Below are 27010 nucleotides of genomic sequence, written 5' to 3' on the forward strand. Positions count from 1 at the left end.
ATAATGGTAGATGTTGAAATCCTCTGAAAGTATTACAGAAGTGCAAAGCAGTTTACAAACTCCAATTACTTAAGTCGGGTGTCGGCAACCTTCGGCATGTGGCCCATCAAGGTAATCCGCTGGCGGGCCGCTAGACATTTCGTTTACTTTGACCGTCCACAGGCACAACCCCCCCGCAGCTCCCAGTGGCTGTGGTTTGCCCTCCCCAGCCAATGGGAGCTACAGGAAGTGATGTCCCTGCAGACCACACCACTGCCCGCAGCTCCCATTGGCCGGAAACAGTGAACCGTGGCCACTGAGAGCTGCGAGGGGCTGTGCCTGTGGACAGTCAACATAAACAAAAGGTCTCGCCAGTGGATTACCCTGATGGGCCACGTGCCAAAGGTTGCAGACTCCTGATTTAAGACTCTGGCTACACTGCACAGCTTTTAGTGACATGGCTGTGCCACTAAAAGCCGCACAGTTGTAGTTGCTGTTTGTTGGCAGGAGAGAGCTCCTGCTTACAAAGCGCTGTTCTCACCGGCGCTTTTAGTCGGTAAAATTTTTGTCATTCGGGGGTGTGTGTGTTTTAACGTCCCTGAATGACAAAAGTTTTTCCGAAGAAGTGCCAGTGTAGACATACCCTAAGTTCACAACACTCCTGAAAATGGAAAATATTGTCCCCTTTTTTTATATGGAGAAACTGGAACAATGAGACCTTGATTTGGTCAGGTCATACACAATCTGTTGCAGAGCTGGGAAAAGAACCCAGATCTCTTGGCTAAATCTCATTAAATTAGCTTAATGAAGAATGTTTGCGACAGTGTTGTATCTGTGTTGGTCCCAGGATATTGGAGACTGGAAGAACAGCTCTGTGTAAGCTAGAGAGCTTGTCTCTTTCACCAACAGAAGTTGGTTCAATAAGATATTACTGTACCTCACCCACCTTGTCTCCTTAATGAAGAATGGCCTTTTTCTAAAATACCAGTGTAAGTTAGTATTTTAAAGTAATACTTAAGTACAATATTTTAAATAAATCCACTTGTTCATTAAGTATGGCTGAATTATTCATACTACTGTATAAATGTTGTATTAAACTAATGTAGTTTATCTTGCTTCATAACCAAAGGAGTGTTCCCAGGCTGACATTTTGCAAGGCCATTATGGAAGGAATAAACCTGGCTTCCAGGAATTGGAGTACCTGGTATTGTTCTTTAGCAACACTGTTTAGTGGAACAAAGGAGTAGCAATGACAGCTCTGCAGGGAACACTCTTCACTAGAGGGAATGTTGCTACTAAGTGGGGTTAGTTGAGGGAGACTGTCTGCAAGAGTGAGTGAAAGAGTGCATGCATCTGATGAAGTGAGCTGTAGCTCGCGAAAGTTTATGCTCAAATAAATTTTAGTCCGTAAGGTGCCACAAGTACTCCTTTTCTTTTTGCAGATACAGACTAACACGGCTACTACTCTGAAACCTAAAGGATGTCCCTATCCTTACCGGGGGGAGGGGGAATTGGAGGAACTGGGCATCTGTGAACGTATCATACACTTTTATTACAGATGGCCCATGTATGGATTTTACAGTAAGATCACAAGGTGGCTAAATGTTGCTAGTTAAAGTAATAAGGCTTTTAAGTTGTGTATTCAGTTGCCAGTAGGAAATAATCTTTCCAAACATTTTTACTTAATAGATGTAGTTGGGTTATCTCATACTCGAACAGTCTGTAAACTGCTCAGTTAACTAACTAACAAGTAATTAAACCCTACTTGAAATAATAGTGCATTGAGGTTTACATTTAATTTTGTAAACATCCAATAGATTATCATTTAAATAGATGGTAATTGCTGGGTTATGAAAATTGAATGTTGTAAAGAAGTAGTTACATGTAACTAAATACACCAAATTTAATTTCTTTATTTGTAATCTGCTAGCATCAGTGGAAACGAAAGTATAATCCAAACTCGTTTTGGCCTAGGACTTTAAGGATCTATTTCCAAAAGCATGTTGAAGCCATTAGGCAAGAAAAATGAAAGCAGAGCCTGCTGTTTTGTAATTCACAGCTTTGTTGGTTTTAAATGTACTTCTGTATTCTAATTCCATATTAAAAGAATATTATCAGATAACTCAATTATCTACAAATACTACAGAACTCAAGTTCAACTTGAAAAGAAAACCTTAACTGCTTTGCATACTTCAGTACATACTTTATTGGAGTTCCTAGAATTTGGAATGCTCTTTGTAAGTCATGTTGCATTAATGCAAAATTATGACTTATATTTTTAAACTCTCAACGGTCAGGAAATTCAAACGTATACTGTTTTGCCTCACTCTAGCTGATAAAATTATATCTGAAATACACTGCTAAAGTTATTTCAAAGGTAGCTATCATCATGGTATCTAAAAGCACAGTACTGTATGTACAATGTGGTTCTTAAGATAGAAATATATAGAAACATACCTCTGAATTTCCTCAATTTTACGTTTGCAATATTCTGATAGAAATTTTAGTCATGACTTTTTTCTTTTTGATTTCTTTATTTTTAAGATAGTTAAAACTAGACTTTTCCTTCTTTCATGCAGGCTGTGTGAGTAGTGTAGGGAGAGGTGCTGAAACTGTGCTCTAGGAATGCTGACATCTTCTTCACCGCGTTGACTTACCACCTCTTAATTTAAAAAATGCCTTCGCTGGTGAACTAAAGAAGGAAGCTTTTCTGTTTTCTTCCTCTGGTGTCATTCTCCATCAAATGAGAGTTTATGGGCTTCTGTAAATCCTACGCCTGGTCCAAAAACACAAGTTGCGCTGATTAAACTAACATGAGTGCAAAACCAGACCATGCCCTGCAAATGAGGGAAATCATTTTCTGAGACTGTAAAGAAGTATTAAAATCCTAATCAAGGTATTCAAAATTTATACATAAGAAACTGAAGAAGGCAGTTAATGTTTTCAAAGTTTATGTATTGGATTCTCAGCAAAATAATGCTCTAAAAGTTCTTTTAATGGTGTAAGAACCCAAGTACTAGCATGGATAACAAAACTAACAGTGTCTTGTTTAATAGTGCACATCTCTAGCTATGCCTGTCCTATTGTATGAAAACCTATACTGTATGAAAATATTTGTCTGTAGGTTTTTTTGGTCCTCAATCATCTAAATACTTTAGTATATAGGTAAATTGAAAGCTTATAGTACAGTTTCTTTACACATCATAATAGCACAAGATTTTTCTTTAACATACTATACAGCTACACAGTTTCACTCCAAGAATATTTTTTACAATCTCCTTTATTCAAAATTACTGGCACGCTGGGATATGGCATTCAAATAATCTATTCCAGGGAAAACAAAGTGTTTACATTCTTGCTATATTTATACACTCCTCAGCTTCTTACATGGAAGAATTTTTAGTAGCTTCTAGAGGCCTTTATTTTATTTATTTAATTAATTAATTTTTCGGGGGGCTGGAAGACTTGTAGAAATCAGATTTTCTGTCCTTAATTGTTTTAAACAGCAAAACAATCTCTCCACCCCGCCCCCCCAAAATTGCCCTGTAAGTGTATTGCTTTCATTCTTTGTGCCCAATAGTTCTGTTAATGTATTTTGAACTAATAAAATAGTCCAGTTTATGAAAAAGTGAGACTTTATATTTATTTTTATCAGGTTCAAGCCATTTTTTCCATTTCAAGTTATGTCACCTGAGGAATATGAAGATCGGGATCTCAACATACAAGATTTTCCATTGACAGAAGGCCGACTTAAAATTACTTTAATAGAATGTACAAGGTATGTCCTATCCTTTGCTCTGTCACTCTTTCTTGACTTAGTGGTTTTCAAGTACATGATATTATTGCTAAGGCTGTTTTGATACAAGAACGCTGAAACTTCATTCTCCTGTCTGAACTCATACTATAATATAGGGTTGTTTTTTTTTTTTTTTAAATTAAAAATTCTCTCTCAATGATCAATTGAAACATGGAAAGCACACTCTAAGCTGTTTAGATGATTCTGTGGGTGTATGTAGATGTGTGCATCTATGTATAATGATGGATTTTTCTTCCTCTTTGCTTTTGGTTGCTTAAGTGTTAATCTGTTCCTACTGCTTATTCCCCCCCCATCAAGTAAGAATTCATAGGTTCATAAGCTTATTGGTGATTTCATAATTTAGTTGCTGTGGATTTTAACATTGAAAACAAAAAGGAATAACAATCAAAAGTCCAAAGCAAGTAAAACTTGTTTTTATGAAAATGTCCTTAAATTCATAAAATTTAAGGCTGGATGGGACCATTAAATGATCTAGTCTGACCTCCTGTATATCACAGACCATTACATTTCAACCAGTTGTCCGCTATTGAACCCAATAACTTTCGTGTTTCACTAAAACGTTCACCAGTTCGCTGCTGCAGCAATGTGCTGGCTATCAAATTTAGATATAAATCTGTAGTTGTTGCTACCTGCCCAAGCCATATGAAAGAAGACTAAAGCATAACTTGTTTTTTGGGAAAATATGTTTTAGCTAGGCATCTAGGCTTAATTTGAAGACATCAAGAGATCAAGAATCTGCCACTTCCCTTGGTAATTTTTTCCAGTGGTTAATTGCCCTCATTGTTAGAAATTTCCACCAGATTTCTCCTTTGAATTTGTCTAGCTTCAGCTCCCAGACATTGATTCTTGTTGTGCCTTTTTCCGCTAGATTAAATAATCTTTTAGTATCTGGTATTTTATCCACATGAAGGTATTTATATGCTGTGAGAACAAGACAGTTCTCAATCTTGTTTTTCATAAACTAAACAGGTTGATACCTTTAAGTCTCTCCTCCCTATAAGGCATTTTCTCCAGTTTTCAAATCAATTTTGTGGCTCTCTCATACCTTCTCCAATTTTTCAATGTCCTTCTTCAAATGTGGGCACTGGATACAGTATTCCAGTATTGGTCTCACTGATATCGTATACAGAGGTAAAATCACCTTTCTACTCTCCTGTTTGTTCATCCAAGGCTGATATTAGTCCTTTTTGCCACTGACTGAATCTCTATGGGAACTCAAGTTGAGTTGCTTGTTCAGTATGACCCCATAATCCTTTTCAGAGTCACTGCTTTCTGGGAGACAATCTCCAGTTCTCTAGTTATGATCTCATTCTTTGTTCCTTGATGTGTAACTTAGCATTTGGCTGCATGAAAATGCATTTTGTTTGAATGAGCCCAGTTTACCAAGCAATCCAGATTGCTCTGCATATCTGCTCTGTCCACATTGTTGTTTATCAATCTGCCAGTCTTTGTGTCATCAGCAAATTTTATCAGCAGTGATTTTTATATTTACTTCCAGATTGGTGATGAAAATGTTGAAAAGCATTCGGCATAGTATGAATCCCTCTGGAATCCCACTAGAAGCACCCCCATTCAATGACAATTCCCCAGTTTGAGATCTGTCAGTTAGCCAGTTCATAATCCGTTTAATGTGTGCTCTATTGATATTGTATCATGCTAATTTTCAAATCAGAATATTGTGCCTTACTAAATGCCTTCTTACATCTACTCAATTACATTTACCAACCAAATTTATAATCTCATTGGAATGACATCAGATTTGTTTGACAAGACCTATTTTCCACAAAGTATGTTGACTGGCTCTGGCATTAATTGTATTCCTGTCCTTTAATTCTTAATCAGTTGAATCCCATATCAACTGTTCCATTATTTTGCCTGGGATTAATAACAGGCTAACAGGCCTATAGTTACCTGGGTCATCCCCCTTGTCCTTTTTAAATATTGGTGCAACATTAGCACTCTTCCATTCACTGGAATTTTCCTGGTATTTCAAGGTTTGTTAAAAATTAATATCAGTGGGCCAGCGATCGCCTCACCCCACATTCTTAGCACTCTTGTCTTCAAGTTATTCAGGCCTGCTGATTTTTAAAATGATTATCTGTAATAGATGCTGTTTAACATCCTCCATGGTGACTAATGAACTAGAAAGTACTTCCTCATCCTTATGTGATATCGGTACATCATCCTGTTCCTTTCTAAAACCAGAACAGAAATATTTATTGAACTCTTTTTGCCTGTTCTGCACCACTGTTAATACCTTTACCATTTCCATCTAATAATGGGCCTATACCATTGCTAAGATTTCTCTTGTTCCTTGTATACTTAAATTCCTTTTTATCATCCTTAGTCCTGCCAGCTATAGATTTTTCCCCTTATGTTCTTAGCTCTTCTTATCAATTTTCTACAATTCATAATTTCTAATTTATATTGATTTGTTCGTTATGTTACTTTTTTATTTCTAATTTATGCCTTCACGGCACCACAGAATCCGGATTGTTTTTTACCCACAGTTGTCTTCATTCTGGATTGTGAAATTTGTGGCTTTTTGGCCACCTAGAAACTCCTCCTGAACTCACAATTTTCATTCACATTTTTTATCTGAAGTTTTCCTTCCAATCACTTATGCTTATAAGTTCCTCAGTTTGGGAAATTAGCCCTTTTGAAGCACAACCTGTGTGTATCTTGTCTTCCGACAGTGGCCAATGCCGGATGCTTCAGACGGAATGAACAGAACAGGTAATCAACAAGTGATCCCTTTCGTGTTGCCTAGTCGTAGTTTGTGGTAATCAGAGGCTAGGGACATTCCGAGCATGGAATTCAGAGTTGCATCCCTGATCATCCTGCCTATCCTTGATGAATTTATCTAGGTTGTTGTTTTGAACGCTGTTTTGGCCTTCACAGCAACCCCTGGCAACGAGGTTTCACAGGTTGACTGTGTGTTGTGTGAAGAAGTACTTTCTTCCGTTTGTTTTAAACCTGCTGCTCATTAATTTCATTTGGTGACCTCCTAGTTTTTATCTTTGAGAGTGAGTAAATAACGCTTCCTTCTTCACTTTCTCCACACCAGTCAAGATTTTATAAACCTCTATCGTATTCCTTCTTAGTAGTCTCTTTTCCAAGCTGAAAAGTCCCAGTATTTTTAATCTCTCTTCATATGGAAGCTGTTCCTTACCTCAAATCATTTTTGTTGCCCTTCTCTACCTTTTCCAATTCTGATATCTTTTTGAGATGGAGCGATCAGATCTTCACACGGTATTAGACGTGGATGTACCATAGATTTATATAGCAGCATTATGATTTTTTCTGTCTAGGTATCTATCCCTTTCCTAATTGTTCCTAACATTGTTAGCTTTTTTTTGACTGCTGCTGCATATTGAGTGGATGTTTCCAGAGAACTATCCAAAATGGCTCCAAGATCTTTCTTGAGTGGTAACAGCTAATTTAGACCCCATCATATTATATGTACAGTTGGGATTGTTTTCCAATGTGCATTACTTTACAGTTACCAACACTGAATTTCATCTGCCATTTTGTTGCCTAGTCACCCAGTTTTGTGACATTCCCTTTGTAACTCTTCGCAGTCTACTTTGTACTTTACTATCTTGAGTAATTTTGTATCTACAAGTTTTGCCACCTCACTGTTTACCCCTATTTTCAGATCATTTATGCATATGTTGAACATCACTGGTCCCAGTACAGACCCCTGGGGGACACCATTTTTACCTGTCTCCATTGTGAAAACTGACTGACTTTTCCTATCTTTTGTTTCCTATCTTTTAACCAGTTACTGATCCATGAAACAACTTTCCCTCTTATCCTATGACTGCTTACTTTGTTTAAGAGCCTTTGGTGAGAGACCTTGTCAAAGGCTTTCTGAAAGTCCAAGTACACTATCCACTGAATCACCCTTGTCCACATGTTTGTTGACCCCCTCAAATAATTGTAATAGATTGGTGAGGCATGATTTCCCTTTACAAAAGTCATGTTGACTCTTCCCCAGCAAACTGTGTTGATCTGTGTATCTTATAATTCTGTTCTTTACTATAGTTTCAAGCACTTTGCCTGGTACTGAAGTTAGGCTTACCAGCCTGTAATTGCTGGGATTGCCTCTAGAGCCTTTTTAAAGAACTGGCGTCCCATTAGCTATCATTCAGTCATCTGGTACAGAAGCTGATTTAAAGGATTGATTACATACCACAGTTGTGCAATTTTATATTTAAGTTCCTTCAGAACTCTAGGGTGAATACCATCTGGGACCTAGTGACTTATTACTGTTTAGTTTATCAATTTGTTCCAAAACCTCCTCTTGTGACACCTCAATCTGGGACAGTTCCTCAGATTTGTCACCTAAAAAGAATGGCTCAGGTTTGGGAATTTTCCTTATGTCTTCTGCAGTGAAGACTGTGGTAAAGAATTCATTTAGTTTCTCCACAATGGCCCTCTCTTCCTTGAGTGCTCCTTTAGCACCTTGATCATCCAGTGACCTCACTGATCAGAAGCAGAAAGCCTGCTAAACAATGAACTTAAATTTTATTTTTGCTATTAGTTTTTGAGTCTTTGGCTAGTGGCTGTCCTAATTATACTTTTACACTTGATTTGCCAGCGTTTATGCTCTTTTCTGTTTTTCTCATTAGGATTTAATTTCCAGTTTTTAAATGACGCTTTGTTGCCTTTAACCACTTCTTTTACTTTGTGTAGCCCTGGTGGCACATTTTTGGTCCTCTGTGTTTTTTAATTTGGGGCATACAGTTAATTTGAGCCTCTGTATGGTGTTTTTAAAAGGTTTCCATCCAGCTTGCAGTCATTTCACTTTTGGGACTGTACTTTTTAATTTCTGTTGAACTAGCTTCCTCATTTTTGTGTAGTTCCCCTTTCTGAAGTTAAATGCTACTGTAGTGGGCTTCTTCCCTGCTACCGCCCAGAGATCTTAAATTAAATTTATATTATGGTCCAGCTATATTCACCTCTTGGACAGATCTTGTGCTCCACTTAGGACTAAATCAAGAATTGCTTCTCCCCTTCTGGGTTCCAGGACTAGCTGATCCAAGAATCAGTCATGTATGGTGCTGTCAAGGTTCCTTCCCCACTCTGAACTCTAGGGTACAGATGTGGGGACCTGCATGAAAGACCCCCTAAGCTTATTCTTTCCAGCTTTAGGTTAAAAACTTCCTCAAGGTACAAACTTTTGCCTTGTCCTTGAACTCTATGCTTCCACCACCAAGCGTATTAAACAAAGAACAGGGAAAGAGCCCACCTGGAGACATCTCCCCCCCCCCCCCAAATATCCCCCCAAGCCCTATACCCCCTTTCCTGTGGAAGGCTTGATTAAAAATCCTCACCAATTTGCATAGGAGAACACAGACCCAAACCCTTGGATCTTAAGATCCATGAAAAAGCAATCAGGTTCTTAAAAGAAGAATTTTAATTTAAAGAGAAAGTTAAAGAATCACCTCTGTAAAATCAGGATGGTAAATACTTTACAGGGTAATCAGATTCAAAACATAGAGAATCCCTCTAGGCAAAACCTTAAGTTACAAAAAGACACAAAACCAGGAATATACATTCCATGTAGCATAGCTTATTTTGCCAGCCATTAAACAAAAGGAAATCTAACGCATTTCTAGTTAGATTACTTACTAACTTTTTAGAGGCGTTCTGAGCTGCATTCCTGATCTGTTCCCAGTAAAAGCATCACACAGACAGACAGACCCTTTGTCCCCCCGCCCCCCCCCCAAGCTTTGAAAGTATCTTGTCTCCTCATTGGTCATTTTGGTCAGGTGCCAGCGAGGTTATTTTAGCTTCTTAACCCTTTACAGGTGAAAGGGTTTTGCTTCTGACCAGGAGGGATTGTATAGCACTGTATACAGAAAGGTGGTTACCCGTACCTTTATATTTATGACAGGTGCCAATAAACTTGATTTCTGCATCCTTTCCTGAGGTGATGTATCCAGTCAACATGGGGATAGTTGAAATTCCCCATTATAAAAATAGAAAACTCAATAATAAACCCTCTAATCTCCCTGAGCATTTCAGTCATCATCACCATCCTGATCAGATGATTGCTAGTATATCCCTACTGCTGTATTCTTCCTTTTGAAGCACAAAATTTCTATCCATAGATTTGTATAGTTTGGTTCATTTTGAAATTTTTTACTATATTTGATCCTATGCTTGCTTTCACATATAGTGCCACTCCGTTGCCAGCATGACCTATTCTGTCATTGCTGTATATTTTTGTGACAAAGTGGGAATGTTCTTAATGTTTTGTCTGAATACTGTGTGCATGCCTCAGTTTCTCCTATGTGTTATTCAAGTGTCTAGGTGGTTAGATAAGGGTGTGTGATTGTTGCAGAGACCCCCTGAGGGCAGGTCTGACTGACGTCTGGCTGCCAGGGGAAAGACATTGGCCAACACTCTATAACCTGGCAACTGATGGCCGAGGCTATCCTCTGTAAGGATCAGCAAAGAGGTCTAGGAGAGCAAAGCAAGAGGTGGAGGAGCTACGTGGTCTGAGAAATAGACAAAGGAAGGAGGAGGGCAGGTGGGCATGACTGAGGCTGGGCTTCGGGAAGCTGATCAGTCTTCTGGTTGGGACTCAAGTGGGGTGAGCTGTGGGCTCTGAATTCCCTGTGACCCCACCCCCTCAGATGGTCTTTGTTATAACTTCCTGCTTTCTCTGCTAATATAGTAGTCTGGAAATAAGATCAGAACAGATATCTTTACTTTACTAAAGCTTTTGATACTGTCTCACATGACCTTCTCATAAACAAACTAGGGAAATGCAACGTAGAAGGAGCTACTATAAGGTGAATGCAAAACTGGTTGGAAACCCATTCCTAGAGAGTAGTTATCAGGGAAACACAATCATCCTGGAAGGGGGTAACGAGTGGGGTCCTGGAGGTCCTGTTCTAGGTATCCGAGTATCTCTGTTCAGTATCTTCATCGGTGATGTAGATAATGGCATACAGAGTACACTTACAAAGTTTGTGGACGATATCAAGCTGGGAGGGGTTGTAATGGGTTGCTCTGGAGGATAGGATTATAATTCAAAATGATCTGGACAAGCTGGAGAAATGGTCTGAAGTAAATAGGATGAAATTCAATAAGGACAAATGCAAAGTACTCCACTTACGAAGGAACATCAGTTGCACACATACAAAATGGGAAATGACTGCCTAGGAAGGAGTACTGTGGAAAGCGATGTAGGGGTCATGGTAGACCACAAGCTTAAATATGAGTCAACAGTGTAATGCTGTTGCAAAAAAAAAAAAAAAAAAAGAGAGAGAACATCTTTCTGGGATGTATTAGCAGGAGTGTTGTAAGCAAGACACAAGAAGTAATTCTTCTGCTCTACTCCGTGCTGATTAGGCCTCAGCTGGAGTATTGTGTCCAGTGTTGGGTGCCATATTTCAGGAAGGATGTGGACAAATTGGAGAGAGTTCAGGGAAGAGCAACAAAAATGATTAATAGTCTAGAAAACATGACCTATGAAGGAAGATTGGAAAAAACTGGGTTTGTTTAGTCTGAAAAAGAGAAGACGGGGGTGGGGAGGGTGGAAATAACAGTTTTCAAGTATGTAAAAGGTTGCTACAAAGAGGAGGAAGAAAAATTGTTTTTCTTAACCTCTGAGGATAGGACAAGAAGCGATGGGCTTAAATTGCAGCAAGGGCTGTTTAGGTTGGACATTAGGAAAAATTTCCTAAGGTCAGGATGAGTAATCACTGGAATAAATTGCTAAACGCCCTAGAGAGTCAGTGCTCCCTTCCTGTGCAGCAGATTCTTCTTGGCAGTAGAAAGCCCTCTACCAGGGTTCCATGGAGGGACTGGGGGGCAGGAGTACGAGAGCACCCTCTCCAAACCCTTAAGGAACCGTCCCACCATTGGGTGGGAAAACATCGAGCCCCCCTGAGAACCCTGGACGGAAGGCAGAGATGGCTGCCAGGTGCACGCTGAGCGAGGACGGGGCTAGCTCTTTCTGCTTGAAGTGCAGGAGGTACTCCAGAATGGCCTGGCCTGGCCACACCTGTCAGGGTTCACACCAACACAAGAACCTTTTCCACTTGGCACGCGCACACCTAACGTGGAATGGACGTGAACAACACATCTCAAAGAATAACAGTTACAAGAAAGTAAGTAACCAATTTTTGTTAGAGGAAGCTTTATAGACCTGTTTAGTTCCAGACAAAGATCTCAACTGGAATTTTCCTCATGTTCCTTACATTGCAAGCATTTAGATAAGTTAAGAGATTGAGGTTCCATAAAATGACTGGTTAGAGCCATCCTCATTGTCTATCTCAGTCACAGAAGCAGCAATTTTGAGAGATTGTATGTGCATTTATACCTTTCTTCCCTTGTTTGGTTCCCACCTCTCTTCTTCAGAAAAGCTTGGACTGTAATTTCATCAGATTGATGGTGATTTTTTGCTGGGTTTTCAAGAGGGGTATGCCCTTCAATTATATACCATACCCTCCCTGTCCCTTTTTAGGGACCAATCTCGCATGAGTCGCATGCAACAAGAAAGAAATTCTCTACTGGAGCTGGGAGCAAATAGAAGTAGGTCCACCAACCTTCAGGGGGAAAGGATTTTACTCCCTTTACTACTTCATACCAAAAACGGAGGATCTGACTCGTCGGTGTTATGCTTCCAATGCCAGCTTCTCATGGTGACTCTTGCCTCTCTAATCCCCTCACTGGGTCCAGTTCAATACCCTCTACCTAAAGGATTCATACTTCCATGTATTGATATATCCGTCACACAGGAAGCTTCTGGACAACCACCTTCAGGTGTTGTCACCTATCAGCTGTACCTCATGTATTCACAAAATACATGTCTGAGGTAACAGTTTATTTAGGCTATCAGGTTATATAATTGTTGAGGTATGGGAATAATCCAAGACTAATCAGCACATTAGGTCTCAGGTTCGAGAGTGCTGGTTCTGTCTGTTTTTGAAATTAGACCTCAAAATCAACCAAAAGAAATCACATTTGATTCTGATTTAGTCTGTCAAATTCATAGGGGTGTGATTGAACTCCAGAACTGCAAAAGCCTGTTTTCTAGAAGAGTGGTTTCAGAATATGTTACCTAATATCAGAGCTCCAGTTGCACCTACATACATCAATAAGGATCTGCCTAAAATTACTGGGTCACATGGGTTCATGTATTCGAGTTATTCCCTTCGCCAGACTCTGACTAAGACTTCTTCAATCCTGGATCAAATCAGAATATCACCCAAGCACTCAGTGGATGAATCAGTGAGTTGTTTTCCCTCCAGTGGTGATTAGGCCCAGACAATATTCATCGGGGGGATACCCTTCACTCCACCAGCTCCCACCAGGACATTTAGTTACCAATACATCCAGGAGAGGCTGGGGAGCCTCACTTGGACCAATTCTGAACTCATGGCCTTTGGTCAAGAGCAGACTAGTTGACTCACATAAATGTTCTGGAACTGAAGGCAATAGTCTGGCTCTTAAGTTCTTTCTTCCTCTTCTAGAGGGTTGAACAGTATCAATTTAAATGAACAGTTCTACAGCCATGAATTTATAGGCCAAGGGAGGCAAGATTGGCTCCCCTTTCCAAGAGGCCATTTCACTATGGGAGATGGTGCATTCTACATCACACAGATCTCATAGCTTTACATCTCCCAGGAGAGACAAGTGTCTTAGCAGATAAACTACACACGAAAATTTCATACTGTCCTGAATGGTCTCTGAAGGATGTCGGTCTAATGCAGATTTTTCAGATGTGGAGATTTCCATGGATAGCCCTTTTTGTGACCAGGGTGTGCACACCCTGTTTTTGTTCTTTTTGGCTGGGGCAAGGTTCAGTGGCAGACGTCTTTCTGATTCCATTGTAAGGCCATCTTAGTTTACGCATTCCCTCAGTTTCATTGATCCCCAGAGTATTGTAGAAGGTAAAGCAAGACAAGGCACAGATGATCCTAGTGGCTCTATCACATCAGTTTTGGTTTTCAGACCTCTTACCTTTCTCCAGTCAACAACGCATAACCCTACTACCTCAGGTGGATATAATATCCTAGCATGCCAGTCATGTACTTCATTCAGATCCCGCATCCTTTCCTCTGATATCATGGAGACACTCTGGCTGATGCCAGCAGCTAGGGGATGCTCAAGTGATGTATAGAGAATCTTTATGGAAAGCAAGAAGCATTCCACTAGGAAGACGTATATTGCTCAGTGGAAGTGCTTCTCATTATGGCGGAAGATGACGTTATGACCCTTTTCAGGCATCTGTTTCGGTAATTTTGGACTACCCATTATCTCTTAAATAATCTGGTCTTTCTCACAGCTCCATTAAGATTCACTTGACAGGAATTTCAGCCTTTCATTCTCATATTCATGGTTCTTCAGTTTTTCTCGCCCAGTGTTCAAAATGTTTGAGTCTTACTGAGTGTTTCCACTGGTAAGGAAAATACCCCCTTCTTGAAACATGAACCTAGTCCTTACCTCTATAATGGTACCTTCCTTCAAACTCCTATCATCCTGCTCCCTCAACCACTTTCAATTGAGATTTGAATTTTGGTGGCTATTACCTCTGCATGCGGAGTAATCAAAATCCAGGCTGTCATGAAAAACCACACTGTCTATATGAAAAATTGTGTAAGGGGAACTGAGGCTTCACCCAAAATTTATTCTGAAAGTATTTTTGGACTTTCATATCCAGTTACCTGTATTTTTTCCGAGACATCGCTTTTCTCCTGATGAAACACAATTGCATATCCTAGATGTGAAAAGGACACTTTTTTGTACTGCCTTAATAGACAAAGACTGGTTAAAGATCTCCTAGACTTCTTTTTGTTGCATATAGCAGTACAAATTTAAAAAGAGGTAGACCTCTTTCTGCTTCAGGAATTTTGAAATGCACTGTAGACTGTATTAGGGTAACTTTAGATTATTAACAAACTGCAACTCCCTGATCAGGTTACTGCCCATTCCACCAGAATGCAGGCCTCGTCGGTGCCATGCTTCACTAGAGTTCTGATTACAGAGATTGTAGAGTGGCAACATGGTCCTCAGTGCACTTGTTCAACCATTATTTGCTAATATCAACTTCTAGAATTAACGCACAGGTTGGCTTGAACAGTCCTGCAGTAATTTAAGACGAGGCTCTTAGTCCCCACTGCTGGAATGTCGAACTACTTGCTAATTACCATAAGTGGGAACGAGATGCACAGGAATTTAAAGGAGAGAAATCGGTTATTCAGTTTGCAGTAACTGTTGTTCTTTGAGATGTTCTGTGCATACGGATCCCACAGCCTACTCTCAGTCCCCACAGCTCAGAGATTTCTCTTGGGATCTTTGGATGACAAAGGAAATTTGAATGGTGGACAGGGTCGCTCTGCCTTTTATTCCCTTCAGGGGAGAGAGAGAACATGAAGGGCATATGCGCAACTTTCATGGGACGCAACTTCCAAACTCCTGTGCAAAGGTCACATGCACACCAGTAGTGGGATCCACAAGGACAGAATGTCTCAAAGAATAACTTTTACTGCAAGATGAATAACCATTCTTTTCTGCGGCAGGTCTCTGATTAGAGCCACCCTTTTGAATTTTATTTAACACTGTAGTGGGGTCAGGAAGGCTCCAAATTCAGTCTGTTTGTATGGAATGCTCAGAACGCTTTTTTAAAAAAAAAAATTATTTTTAGTTTTTTCCAAAATTGTTCAGCTTGTCATGTAGATAAGACGTGTTAAGTGTCCCTTCCTAGGTTGTTTCATCAGCTAAAACCTGCCTGCTTGCAACATTGCTCTCCTCACCTACCGTCTCCATTATTTTGGCTGTGACCCCGAGCCTTATTAACAGTCGCTTGGCTTCAGTGCTGAACGCTGCCTGGCATCCATGATACAGGTCTTTACCAGTCTTGATCACATTCAAACACAGAATGCTTTTGTCCTCATTACCAATTCTCTGAGAAATGCAGTTCCATCAAATTTAAAAAGAACCCTCATTACTAGTGACAAATCAGTAATGTTTAGTTTCCTTTACGTATTGGTAAGAATTGGATCTTTAAACTACATTAATAAAGTTTTGGAATGACATTTTGCAAATCAAAGGATTTTTGTTCTCTACTGCAGATTAGTGATTGATACTGTTTTCATCCAAATCAGTTTGTGTGTGTGTGCACTTATGCACTCCATTTAGAGCTGAGCTTAGTATTCACCCCCCCATGAAACACTTGAAAGGCGCATAAAAAATATTGCATTTTTTAAAAGTTGCATTTCTTTTAAAAAAGGGGAGAGGCCAAAGAAGAGAGGAGGGGCCAAAGTTGTTGTTGTTGTTGTAGTAGTAGTGGTAGTAATATGCAAGATTATTTTCCCCCAATTTAAGCATTGCTTATAAAAATACTTCAATAAATGGGACTTCTAAGTGCTAGGTAATAGATAATAAAAGTTGTAAATTAATGTTTACAGGGCAATACGATCTTTTACTACTGCAAAAATAACGTATTTATTTTTTGATAAACATTCTAGTTGATGTTTTAAGACTAAAGCAAGATTACCTTCAGTATGTTACCTATGTTTGAGTATGTTCTCAAAGAATTGGAAGAGCAAATAAGTCAGACTGATACTTCATAATCATTTTTATATTTTCTTTGGAGGGTGAAAAGCAACTCTAATTCTCCAACTGTGAATATGTTCATGTTAAACTGTAGAGACTAGTTTACGAGTAAGACATATTAACTTGATTTTATTATAGGGAAAATAATCTTTTTAGACTTATCTGCTAAACATAACATTAATCTACATAGGTTCACCTTTGTAAAGCAAACAGGATTAAATGATTACCTTTCATTATCTTGGAATATATATAATGCTATGTAAAATAATAGTTAAAGTATATGACCCTTGGATGGGCCTATTTGACAAAACAGCCCTACAATGGAAAAACACAGTAATATGTGGCACCAATACAAAGTACATGTTAGTTCTTTTTTAAAGAATTTAGAACAAAAATTGAATCTACTTTGAAACTACTATAATCCAAGGAATATTCTACTATTTCTAAAATATTATGGGTTTAAAAGTTACTGTAGCTGAAAATTAGGAAAATAAAAAAGAAATATCTACAAACTTTTATATGTTCCAAATGTTCAGTCAACAACCAGTAAACCCAACAAAGAAAATAACAGAAAGCCACTAGCCATCACCTTCAGCCCCCAACTAAAACCTCTCCAACGCATCATCAAGGATCTACAGCCTATCCTGAAGGACGACCCATCACTCTCACAGATCTTGGGAGACAGGCCAGTCCTTGCTTACAGACAGCCCCCCAATCTGAAGCAAATACTCACCAGCAACCACACACCACACAACAGAACCACTAACCCAGGAACCTATCCTTGCAACAAAGACCGTTGCCAACTCTGTCCACATATCTATTCAGGGGATACCATCATAGGGACTAATCACATCAGCCACACTATCAGAGGCTCGTTCACCTGTGCATCTACCAATGTGATATATGCCATCATGTGCCAGCAATGCCCCTCTGCCATGTACATTGGTCAAACTGGACAGTCTCTACGTAAAAGAATGAATGGACACAAAGCAGACGTCAAGAATTATAACATTCAAAAACCAGTTGGAGAACACTTCAATCTCTCTGGTCACTCGATCACAGACCTAAGAGTGGCTATCCTTCAACAAAAAAGCTTCAGAAACAGACTCCAACGAGAGACTGCTGAATTGGAATTAATTTGCAAACTGGATACAATTAACTTAGGCTTGAATAGAGACTGGGAATGGATGAGTCATTACACAAAGTAAAACTATTTCCCCATGGTATTTCTCCCCCCCACCCCACCCCCCACTGTTCCTCTGATATTCTTGTTAACTGCTGGAATTAGCCTACCTTGCTTGTCACCATGAAAGGTTTTCCTCCTTCCCCCCTCCTGCTGCTGGTGATGGCTTATCTTAAGTGATCACTCTCCTTACAGTGTGTATGATAAACCCATTGTTTCATGTTCTGTGTGTGTGTGTGTGTGTGTGTGTATGTATATAAATCTCTCCTCTGTTTTTTCCACCAAATGCATCCGATGAAGTGAGCTGTAGCTCACGAAAGCTTATGCTCTAATAAATTTGTTAGTCTCTAAGGTGCGACAAGTACTCCTTTTCTTTTTGTACTGATATAGGTTTTCTCCTCCACCTTGCCAGGCTGGTAGGAAGAGGTCATTGGTACCATAGGACAGACTGCCTGCTCTCAGTTTCAGTGCCTGGCTTCACCTCAGCCCAGAGCAGCCATTACAGGGAAGGTCAAGCCTTAGGCCTGGGCTGGAGGGAACATTCTCAATTATTCTGTTGAGGTGGCACATGTACAAACTGATTAACTGTGTAGGAGCTGTGAGGGGATGCAGAATGTTTAGTGAGGATGCAATCTTTGGAGATTTTAGCTGCTAAAAATCTGAAGTCTCTACTGAAACTGCAGTTTTTCAGAAGCTTATAACTTGGCCAAATCTGGGTGGATTTCACAGGGACAGCAAAGAGCTCAACCTCGCACACATGGCACCTCCTGCCAAATTTCAAATCCCTTTTTCAAAGCTTGGGGTGGTCCTGGTTGGGAGCTTTTCAATAAAGAAGTTGCCAGAACTTAACGTGGGCAAAACTTACATTTGTCTGTCCTTATTCTCTGAAATGCTGAACTGTTTTGGCTGAAATTTTCCAAAAAAATTCTACTGAAGAAGACACCAGGTATGGAAAACTTCAGCCCAAATGGCTAGTGTGGTAAAGCTATGAGCAACTGGTAACAGGGTCTTAAATTGGGAAGTGTTGGGTAACTTTAAAAATAGGCAGTGCTAACAGCCTTGCCTATGAAAACAAAACCTAACCTTCCTATTTTTAAGAAAAAGTTTGCAACTTCATTCTCCCTCGCTCCATCCCTGTCTCCCACTTCCCTTGCTGGGCTGTATTGAACTGCAATTGTGAGATATTTGGGGAAGGGACATAACTTCCCCCCCCCCCCTCCCTCCTGAAAAGCACCTATGACATGTTACATGTTACATGTTACATGTTATGACCAATCACAGACACAGACTGAAGTTCCAAACCAGTCTTCCTTCCTAAGGTCTGGTTTAATGCCTAATGCACAAAATATATCCCAACACCTTTGCAGGATAACTGTCCCATTTGACCCTCGGCAGGGACTACAAAAATTTTTTCTAAACAAAAGTTATACAAATATTTACTAATTTCACTTAGTATTATGGTTTCCCCAATACCTTTTTCTATGTTTTAGAAGTCTTGGCACAGAGGTTCCAGGCAGTCACTTTCCCTAATCCTAAACCTAACCCTAAGCTTTTCTCTAGAGAAACCTTAGCCACTGCTGTTCTCCTTCAGGCTTCTAAGGGTATGTCTACACCGCAATTAAACACCCCCAGCTGGCCCATGTCAGCTGACGTGGGCTCAGGCTGTGGGGCTGTAAAGTAGAGCTGTAGACACTCAGGCTGGAGCCCAAGGTCTGGGACCCCATGAGGAGAGAGGATTCCAGAGCCCGGGCTCCAGCCTGAGCCTGAACGCCTACACTGCAGTTTTACAGCCCAGCTGCCCAAGTCAGCTGACATGGGCCAAACACAGGTATTTAAAAGCATACCTTAAGGTTTGTCTTCACTGAAATAAGACCCGCAGCTGGCCCACATCAGTTGACTCGGGCTGCGGTTTTTAAAAAGTGAAGTGTAGATGTTTAGGCTGGAGCCTGGGCTCTGAGACCCTGTGTGATGGGGGGAGAGTCTCAAAGCCTAGGTTGCAGCCTGAGCTCGAATGTCTACACTATTCTTAGTCCCAGAGTCTGAGCCCTGTGAGAGTGAGCGAGCCGACAAAGGCTCTGAGACTTGGTGCTGCAGGTTTTTTTTAATTGAAGTGTAGACAAACCTCAAGTGAAGAGCCAATCACTCCCCATAGTGAGGGAACTGGACCTGCCCTTTATATCTGGTTTTCCTCTTCCCATCAATCTTTGTAGCTTACAAGTATATAATTTGGGAGGAAATATATAGGCAAGAGTTGGGCATGGATTGCTCTTAAAGACCCAGCCACCCTGTGACAGAAGTTGTGATGCTAGTTTCCTCTGAAAAATCAGAGTTATATATTCAAGTGCTGAATTTAGGCATTCATATTCAAAAAATATTGGCCTGTATAAATAACGAAGCACTCCAAAGACAGTAGAATGGGCCTGGCTCCTGTTGTATGACTCTGACTCTCTACTTAAACTTACAGTTGACTTCTCTGTCTCTGTAAGTTCCTAATACTTTTTAGTCGTTGACAGTGGCTCAGATTTTTAAGTCTGATTTTTTTTTAAAAAAAAAGCTTTAGTGTCAAAATACATCTTCAGCTTTTAACAGTTAACAAGTAGCAAAAAAGGACAAAGATCCTATAATATCCACTAACATCTGAAGTTAGAAACAGGACCAGAAGACAAACGCAATGATTTACTTTGGATGGCTTTAAGGGGAAAAAAAAGGGGGGGGGGGAAACAAGGCATGACTTCATGAGTCTAGGTAATCCTTTGCCCAGATATAAACTGGGTATTGTGTAATCAAAGGAGGACAAATCAACTGAACTTTGGGCATGGGAGCAGGGGAGGTAATCAAATGAGTGGTGTCTAGACAACTGAGTGTTAAAGTTGAACTGCAAGTGAGTTATGGCAATAGTTGCTAGATATAAACAGGAGTCGGGGAAAAATTGTGGTGGATGAACACAGCACAAACACATTTGAACTCCTTTGCTTATAAATAATACCAAATAAAAGTGATCTATAAAGAGTTAAAATGTTTTTTTCATTCATCACTTACTTTAAGCCACCCTAATTAATCTGTAACTTAAAGGAAACAACCAAATCTCTTTTGATACTGGAGGCTTCAAGAATAGCTGTAATGATTGGTATTTATATATCTTTGAAATAATGGCATACCTGTTCACTCAAGCAGAAATCTGGACTTGGTAAACTGACTTTCTTTTGTGAAAGGGAAAAGTTCGTGAATTAAGTAAATGTTTGTTAAAGTGGCGGAGGTGTTGGTATCCAATAAATAATATGCTCTATGTGATTATTATATTGAAGGTTCTGGCTAGTTACCGAAACATTATTTTGTTAGCTGAAAATTTCTTTGCTTTTCCTAAATCTCTAGCAGAATTATTTTTTTTTTAATTTTCTTCGCCTCACTGCTTACAGAAAGAAGATTACAGATCAAAATGAGCTTGGATGTATGCATGTGAACCTCCCATTGAAGCAAATGGGAATTATGACTGGTTACACCAGGGCTGACTTTGGCCCAGATCTTAACTTTCCTTCCACATCTAAATTATTAGAATCTATTAACAACTGTATCATATGCAGTATTGGGATATGTTCTGATAGCCTGGTTACTGGAGTAATTCAGCATCTGTTACTTAAGAAATTGTCATTCTGTGATGGCATTGTGCTCTATTGCAATAGGGTAATACTGGCTTTAATGGCATTACTCTAGATATATTCCAGTGGTAAATTAGTCATATTCAACTCTTTTATTTCTATAGTTGCAGTTTTACCTTTATCAGCTAAATGTGTTGTATTTTTAGTAACTGGCATTCCTCCATTAAAAAGTTGGCATAGCTCAATATTACATTTCTCTTTGTGCTTTCATTTTGAGGGTATTTTTGGTTGATAAGTTTGTGTGAAAGTGTCAGTACTGACATGTATACATACATTATTTAAGAATAAGGAGCTAGAGGAGCAATATCAACAAGTAAACCAGTATCCTGATCTCATCCTCTTGTCCCTGAAATAAAGATTAGAATTCATGCCCAGAAGAGAGAGAAGTATGAAGCAAACTTAACATGTGAGAACTGTTACAGACTAACTGCAAGAAGTGCTATACGTTGCCAGACAGCACTATTACGGGGTAAAAAGATGAAATATTATTATCCTATGTAGTGCTACTCACATCTTCTCCAACACCCCTTCATCCCTCCCCAGATCCTGATAAGATTTGTAAGCTGCTTCTTCATATGAAGAAGCTGTAATAGTTATTACTATTAAAGGTATTGGAAGATGAGTGCTAATTAAAAAGTTATCAGGTTTCAGAGTAGCAGCCGTGTTAGTCTGTATTCGCAAAAAGAAAAGGAGTACTTGTGGCACCTTAGAGACTAACAAATTTATTAGAGCATAAGCTTTCGTGAGCATCCGATGAAGTGAGCTGTAGCTCACAAAAGCTTATGCTCTAATAAATTTGTTAGTCTCTAAGGTGCCACAAGTACTCCTTTTCTTTTTTGAAAAAGTTATGGCTCAGAGGTTAGCTAGAGAGGATTTTTCTGGGATTGGTGCACAAGGGCCATTCAGATACGAATAGTTATTAGTGAAATCCTTTCTAACAGATTTTTGGTTTGGGAGAATGTAGTTTTAGCTTTCAGACAGAGGTGCTTTTTAGACACTTTCTTGAACATGACTGTATAACTGATAACCATGGTTCAGAAGTGTTGGTTGTTCAGGATGAGTGGAGATATGTGAATGTGGTAAAATATTAATTTTAGCTATGAAATAACTTCCGCTGTGGGTTTCTAACTTCCTTTGTCTTGCACTTAAAACATTACGTTGTGTTACATTCAAGATTGCATTGATCAAAATCCAAGATGTGTGTGTATTGCAGTTCACTAATTTAAAATGCAGGTATGTTCTTTGAGATGCAGGTACATTCAGGGGCATGCTGCTCCAAGGCCACACCGCACTCACTCCATCCCCCCCCCCCCCCGTCACTCGCTCTCCCCCACCCTTATTCACTTATTTTCACTGATCTGGGGCAGGGGTTGGGGCCCAGGAGGGGGTGAGGGCTCCAGCTGGAGGTGCAGGCTCTGAGATGGGGCTGAGGAGGAGATGTTTGGGGTGCAGGACGGGGCTCTGATCTGGGGCGTGGGTCTGAGGAGTTCAGAGTGTAGGAAGGAGCACTGGACTGAGGTGGGGGTTGGGTTCTGGGAGAGGGCTCGGAGCTTGGGCAGGGATTGGGGTACAGGCTCTAGGTGCAGACTCTGGGGTGGGACCAGAAATGAGGGGTTCAGGGTGCAGGCTCTGGGGTGGGACTGGGGATGACACGTTTGGGATGCAGGAGGGGGCTCCGGGCAGGGGCAGGGTGTTGGGATATGGAAGGGGGTGTGGGCTCTGGGAGGGAGTTTGGGTGTGGGAGGGGGCTCAGGGCTGGGGTTTGGGGCACTGGAGGGGTGAGGGGTGCAGGCTCCAGGCAGCACTTACCTCTGACGGCTCCCTGGGGCTCTGCATGCTGCCTCCGTCCACAGGCACCGCCCCTACAGCTCCCATTGGCTGTAATTCCTGGCCAATGGGAGCTGCGGAGCTGGCACTTGGGGCGAGGGCAGCATGTGGAGACCCCTGGCTGCACCTACCAGTAGGAGCTGAGGGACTTGTTGCTGCTTCCGAGGAGCTGTATGGAGCCAGGTAGGGAGCCTGCCAGCCAGACTTTTAATGGTCCGGTCAGCTGTGTGTTCCTGTCGAAAACCGGACACCTGGCAACCCTAGATCAGAAGTATCTAAACTTCATAGAACAGGCTGGCATCCCAGGATTGTTTGAGCTGTCCATCCTTTTGATATGTATATATTGAGGGTTATGAGCTTACTATAAGTAAGATCTGTTGGATGAGACCTTGGAGACAGCGTTCTTGTCAGCTCTGCACAAACCGTAAACATCCATCAGTTCTCTTCATAAGACCGCTCCAATTTCCATCCCAAAATGTCCCATCTGTATGCTCTCGTGTAGCAGGCTTGAGTGCTGCGCTCTACCCCAGAGGTCACTGAATTTCATTTATTGTGCATGTTATCAAGTTTGAGAAGCTCTTCGTCATCTTTTGGGTTAAGATGTGATGCATGAAATAGGTGTGTGTTAGTAGTATTGTAAAGAAAAGTCACGGGTGATAGAACTTCTGTGTAATAAAACAAATTGCCACAAAGCAAAATCTTATCCTAGATGTTGTAATAATGGTCTGCTATTTGAATCAAGTTGAGAGTGGGCTTTGGAGGAGAGGGGGAGAAATGAAGTCAGGAGACTCAAAACACTTGTCTGTAAATACAGATTGTTTTTCTGTTCATCTTACGGAAAAAATATTTATTTATAAAAGGCAATAAGAATTCTGGCCAATTATATTTACTTAATTCTTCCACTAGAGGGTACAAGTGTTCTATAAACCTCCCTTTTGAGTGAGAGCTGTGCCTGAATTGTAGAAGAAGAGTGAGAGTGTGTGTGTGTGCGCGCGTGTGCGCGTGCGCGTATTTTTAATAGGGGAGAACTCCTGGTTTCATATTGCAGTGTATATAAAAAGGATGAATGAGTTTAAAAAGAAAAGATGTGATTCTATAATAAATATATACCCTACAGATTACACAGCCCAGATTATTATTAAAAATAATTACTACTTCTGTATTTCAGATTACTGATTTTTGGATCCTATGAAAGAGAAACAAATGTTCATTGCACGTTTGAGCTGAGCAGTAATGTCTGGGAAGAAAAATCTCGGAGTTCCATTAAAACGGTAAGATACATACATATTGTATTGCTATATGACTTAAACTCTCATGTACTCTTTCTAGACTATATATGTTCATTATTCATAACTGGTACATCAAGTGCAGTCAGGGACTGCTAGGTACCAACTTTTTGTCGCTAAAGGCCTGCTTATCAAAAGACGCACACAAATGACTTCCATGAGCAATTACCACCACAGTGCTGCTTGTTCATACACAACTGCGCATATGGATTCGTTAAAAATTGGACCATTGAAATGCTTAACAGTCCAAATGTACAGGAAAAGTGATGAAGACATTACATGCCTAAAGAACTAATTAATAAGAGTCTGCAAATATGGGTATCAGAAGTACTCCTGACTTCTGATAGTAGTGTAGAATCATGTATCCTATTTGAGCTCTTATGTTAGTTTAGCAGCACACAATCCACAAACTACTTTTTCTTCTTGTCAGGAAGAGTTTCTCAAACATATAGTGTCTTTGAAACATATATTGCCTTCAAAAACTGGAAACAGTTGTAATTTCAGATGCTATGATGATAGTAGTAATCAAATTGTGTTGGGATTCTGCTGAAAATGAATTTTTAAAAATATCTTCATTTTAATAAATATTTGTAAAAGTTGTTTAAATATCTTTTTCTGTTATGTTTAGAGACCAGTGGTACTTGTACGGGGCAGCGGGGGGAGAAGGTTAAGGTGCTCCCATCCTCTCCTTTCTGCTCAACAAGAACAGTACATTCTTCTTCTTCTTCAGTACTACTGATCTTTGCTTATCAATATTTTTTCCAATATGAGCAAGCAATAAACCCATCTTGCATCTCTTCATAACTGCTAATATACTTCCTTACAAGTTCTGCTGGCAGAATTCCTTGTGAAGTGAATTGTACCATATTTTGCTGTGAGGAGATTGCAGGATTAGACCCAATATTGCCAGTTGGTCCTTATCTCCATGGTCTTGTTGATATGTATAAAGTTGCATAACATTTGCCTGTTCTGTGCCTTAGCAATTGTGACTACATTGATTGATCTTACACAAAATTATGCTGACAGCATGTGGTAATAAGGACATTCAAATTCATGCCCTTTTCAAACAAATATTTTCTTTAAAATCAGTATGGGCAGGAATATTGTTATGCCTGCCTTTCTCGTGCTGCTTCATTAGCTGTAGAAGTTGAAAATGACTGATTCTCATTGCAGTAGTACATTTGTGACAGCAGGTGGCAGTATAGTGAAACTGATGGCCAGTTTAAGAGAGAAAAATAGTTTTGGACCTCAGATTTTCAAGAGCTCCGTTCCTACTTAAGCACCTGAACACTTTTTTGGAAATTTTGTCCCATAATGTGTGGTGTGTGTTTAAAAAAAAAAAAAAATTATGTAGATAACTTTCAGTGCCATAGTAAGCACTGTGCAAACTGAATTACCTACAGCTGAGCTGTTAAAATGTTTCTGGTACATTGATAGCAATCCTTTGAGTGTTTAAACAAGATAAATACCAAAAGAACTCTAGTGGAACAATACTAGTGGTGTTGGCATAAACTAGGAACATTTTTTTTGTCACTTAAGGTGGAGATGATGTATGTTAGAGAGCACGTATCGTAGCACTGGAAGCTCTTTAAACATTTTTATGTGTGGAATTTCTCAAAGTTAAATTGCTGTGTGCAGTATTGTATGGCTTTCAACATAAAATACTGCACACAGCAATTTAACTTTGAGAAATTTCACACAACTTAGCTAGTTTATGAAATCTATTAATTTAACTGAAGTATGTTCTCGATGTGGGTATGTTACAAGTCTGTAAGGTAAGAACCACATGTTCTTTGGGTGATTGAACATCTATTCCACTTCAGGTATGTGCATGCCCAGTGCTCCAATCAGATTTTTCCCTTTGCAATATTGTCACATGGAGACTCTTTGGCAAAGGGTCTCTGTTCTTTGCAAACAACTCGTGTCTCAGACGTGACAAATTCACTACATCAAACACATGTCTTACAAACTATTTATCCATAATGGATATTGTGTTGTAAGGTTCCTACAACAAGACTCAGAATCGTTGCAAGAAGTATGTACGGGTTATATTTTCAGGAATATCAAATTTATTGAAAGTACATTTTATGATATTGGAGTAAAAGTTAGTCATCAGGGGATAAAATGTCTCATTATGGGTCCATTCAAGTATGAGGGAGTTGTTACCCCTCAGTGGTCTAGCCTTGCTCCACTCCAAAATTATCAGAGACCATGGCAAACCATCAAAACCACTGGGAGGTGGTAAAGGAACATTGCAACAAGACAGGTTTGCCCTGTCTATGAATAGTGACAAAAGACTGTTTCATTGTAACACAGGGTGGGGAAAAGCACTCTGAATCCTTTCACTGAGGAGACATATTGGTGAACAGGGATGTTCAAATGGAAAAATTGGATCCTGGTTCCTGTGAAGCCAGCCAGCTCTGCAGCAGAGACTGAACTTTGGGCAGGGAAACCCACTTTATTAGATAGGAAAGATAACTAGTAATAACTGTAGATCCAGGTTTGTGTGTCATGATTTTGTTTTGTATCATAACCATTTGTTTTCACCACTTTCTTGAATCTAAACTCCATTCTTTCTTAAACCTGTTTTTGTTTTAACTGCTCAGAAGTGCTGTATGATTTTTTACACGAGTGGTAATTTAAGGCAAAGTTAGTAAACTGGGGCACACTGCTTCTTTGGGGA

The 27010-nt window shown here is 39.9% G+C and overlaps 1 protein-coding gene across 1 annotated transcript in view; it reads left to right on the forward strand.

The window, feature by feature from the left end:
- The window catches only part of PDZD8 (PDZ domain containing 8), a 144652-nt gene that overhangs the window by 37839 nt on the left and 79803 nt on the right, over positions 1-27010 (forward strand). The window contains exons 2-3 of the mRNA XM_038411096.2: positions 3635-3757; positions 24210-24312. Of these exons, the coding sequence (XP_038267024.1) occupies positions 3635-3757; positions 24210-24312 (226 nt within the window). The remainder of the gene's footprint in view (positions 1-3634; positions 3758-24209; positions 24313-27010) is intronic.

The sequence above is a fragment of the Dermochelys coriacea genome, chromosome 7, assembly GCF_009764565.3.
Source record: "Dermochelys coriacea isolate rDerCor1 chromosome 7, rDerCor1.pri.v4, whole genome shotgun sequence".
Taxonomy (NCBI): domain Eukaryota; kingdom Metazoa; phylum Chordata; order Testudines; family Dermochelyidae; genus Dermochelys; species Dermochelys coriacea.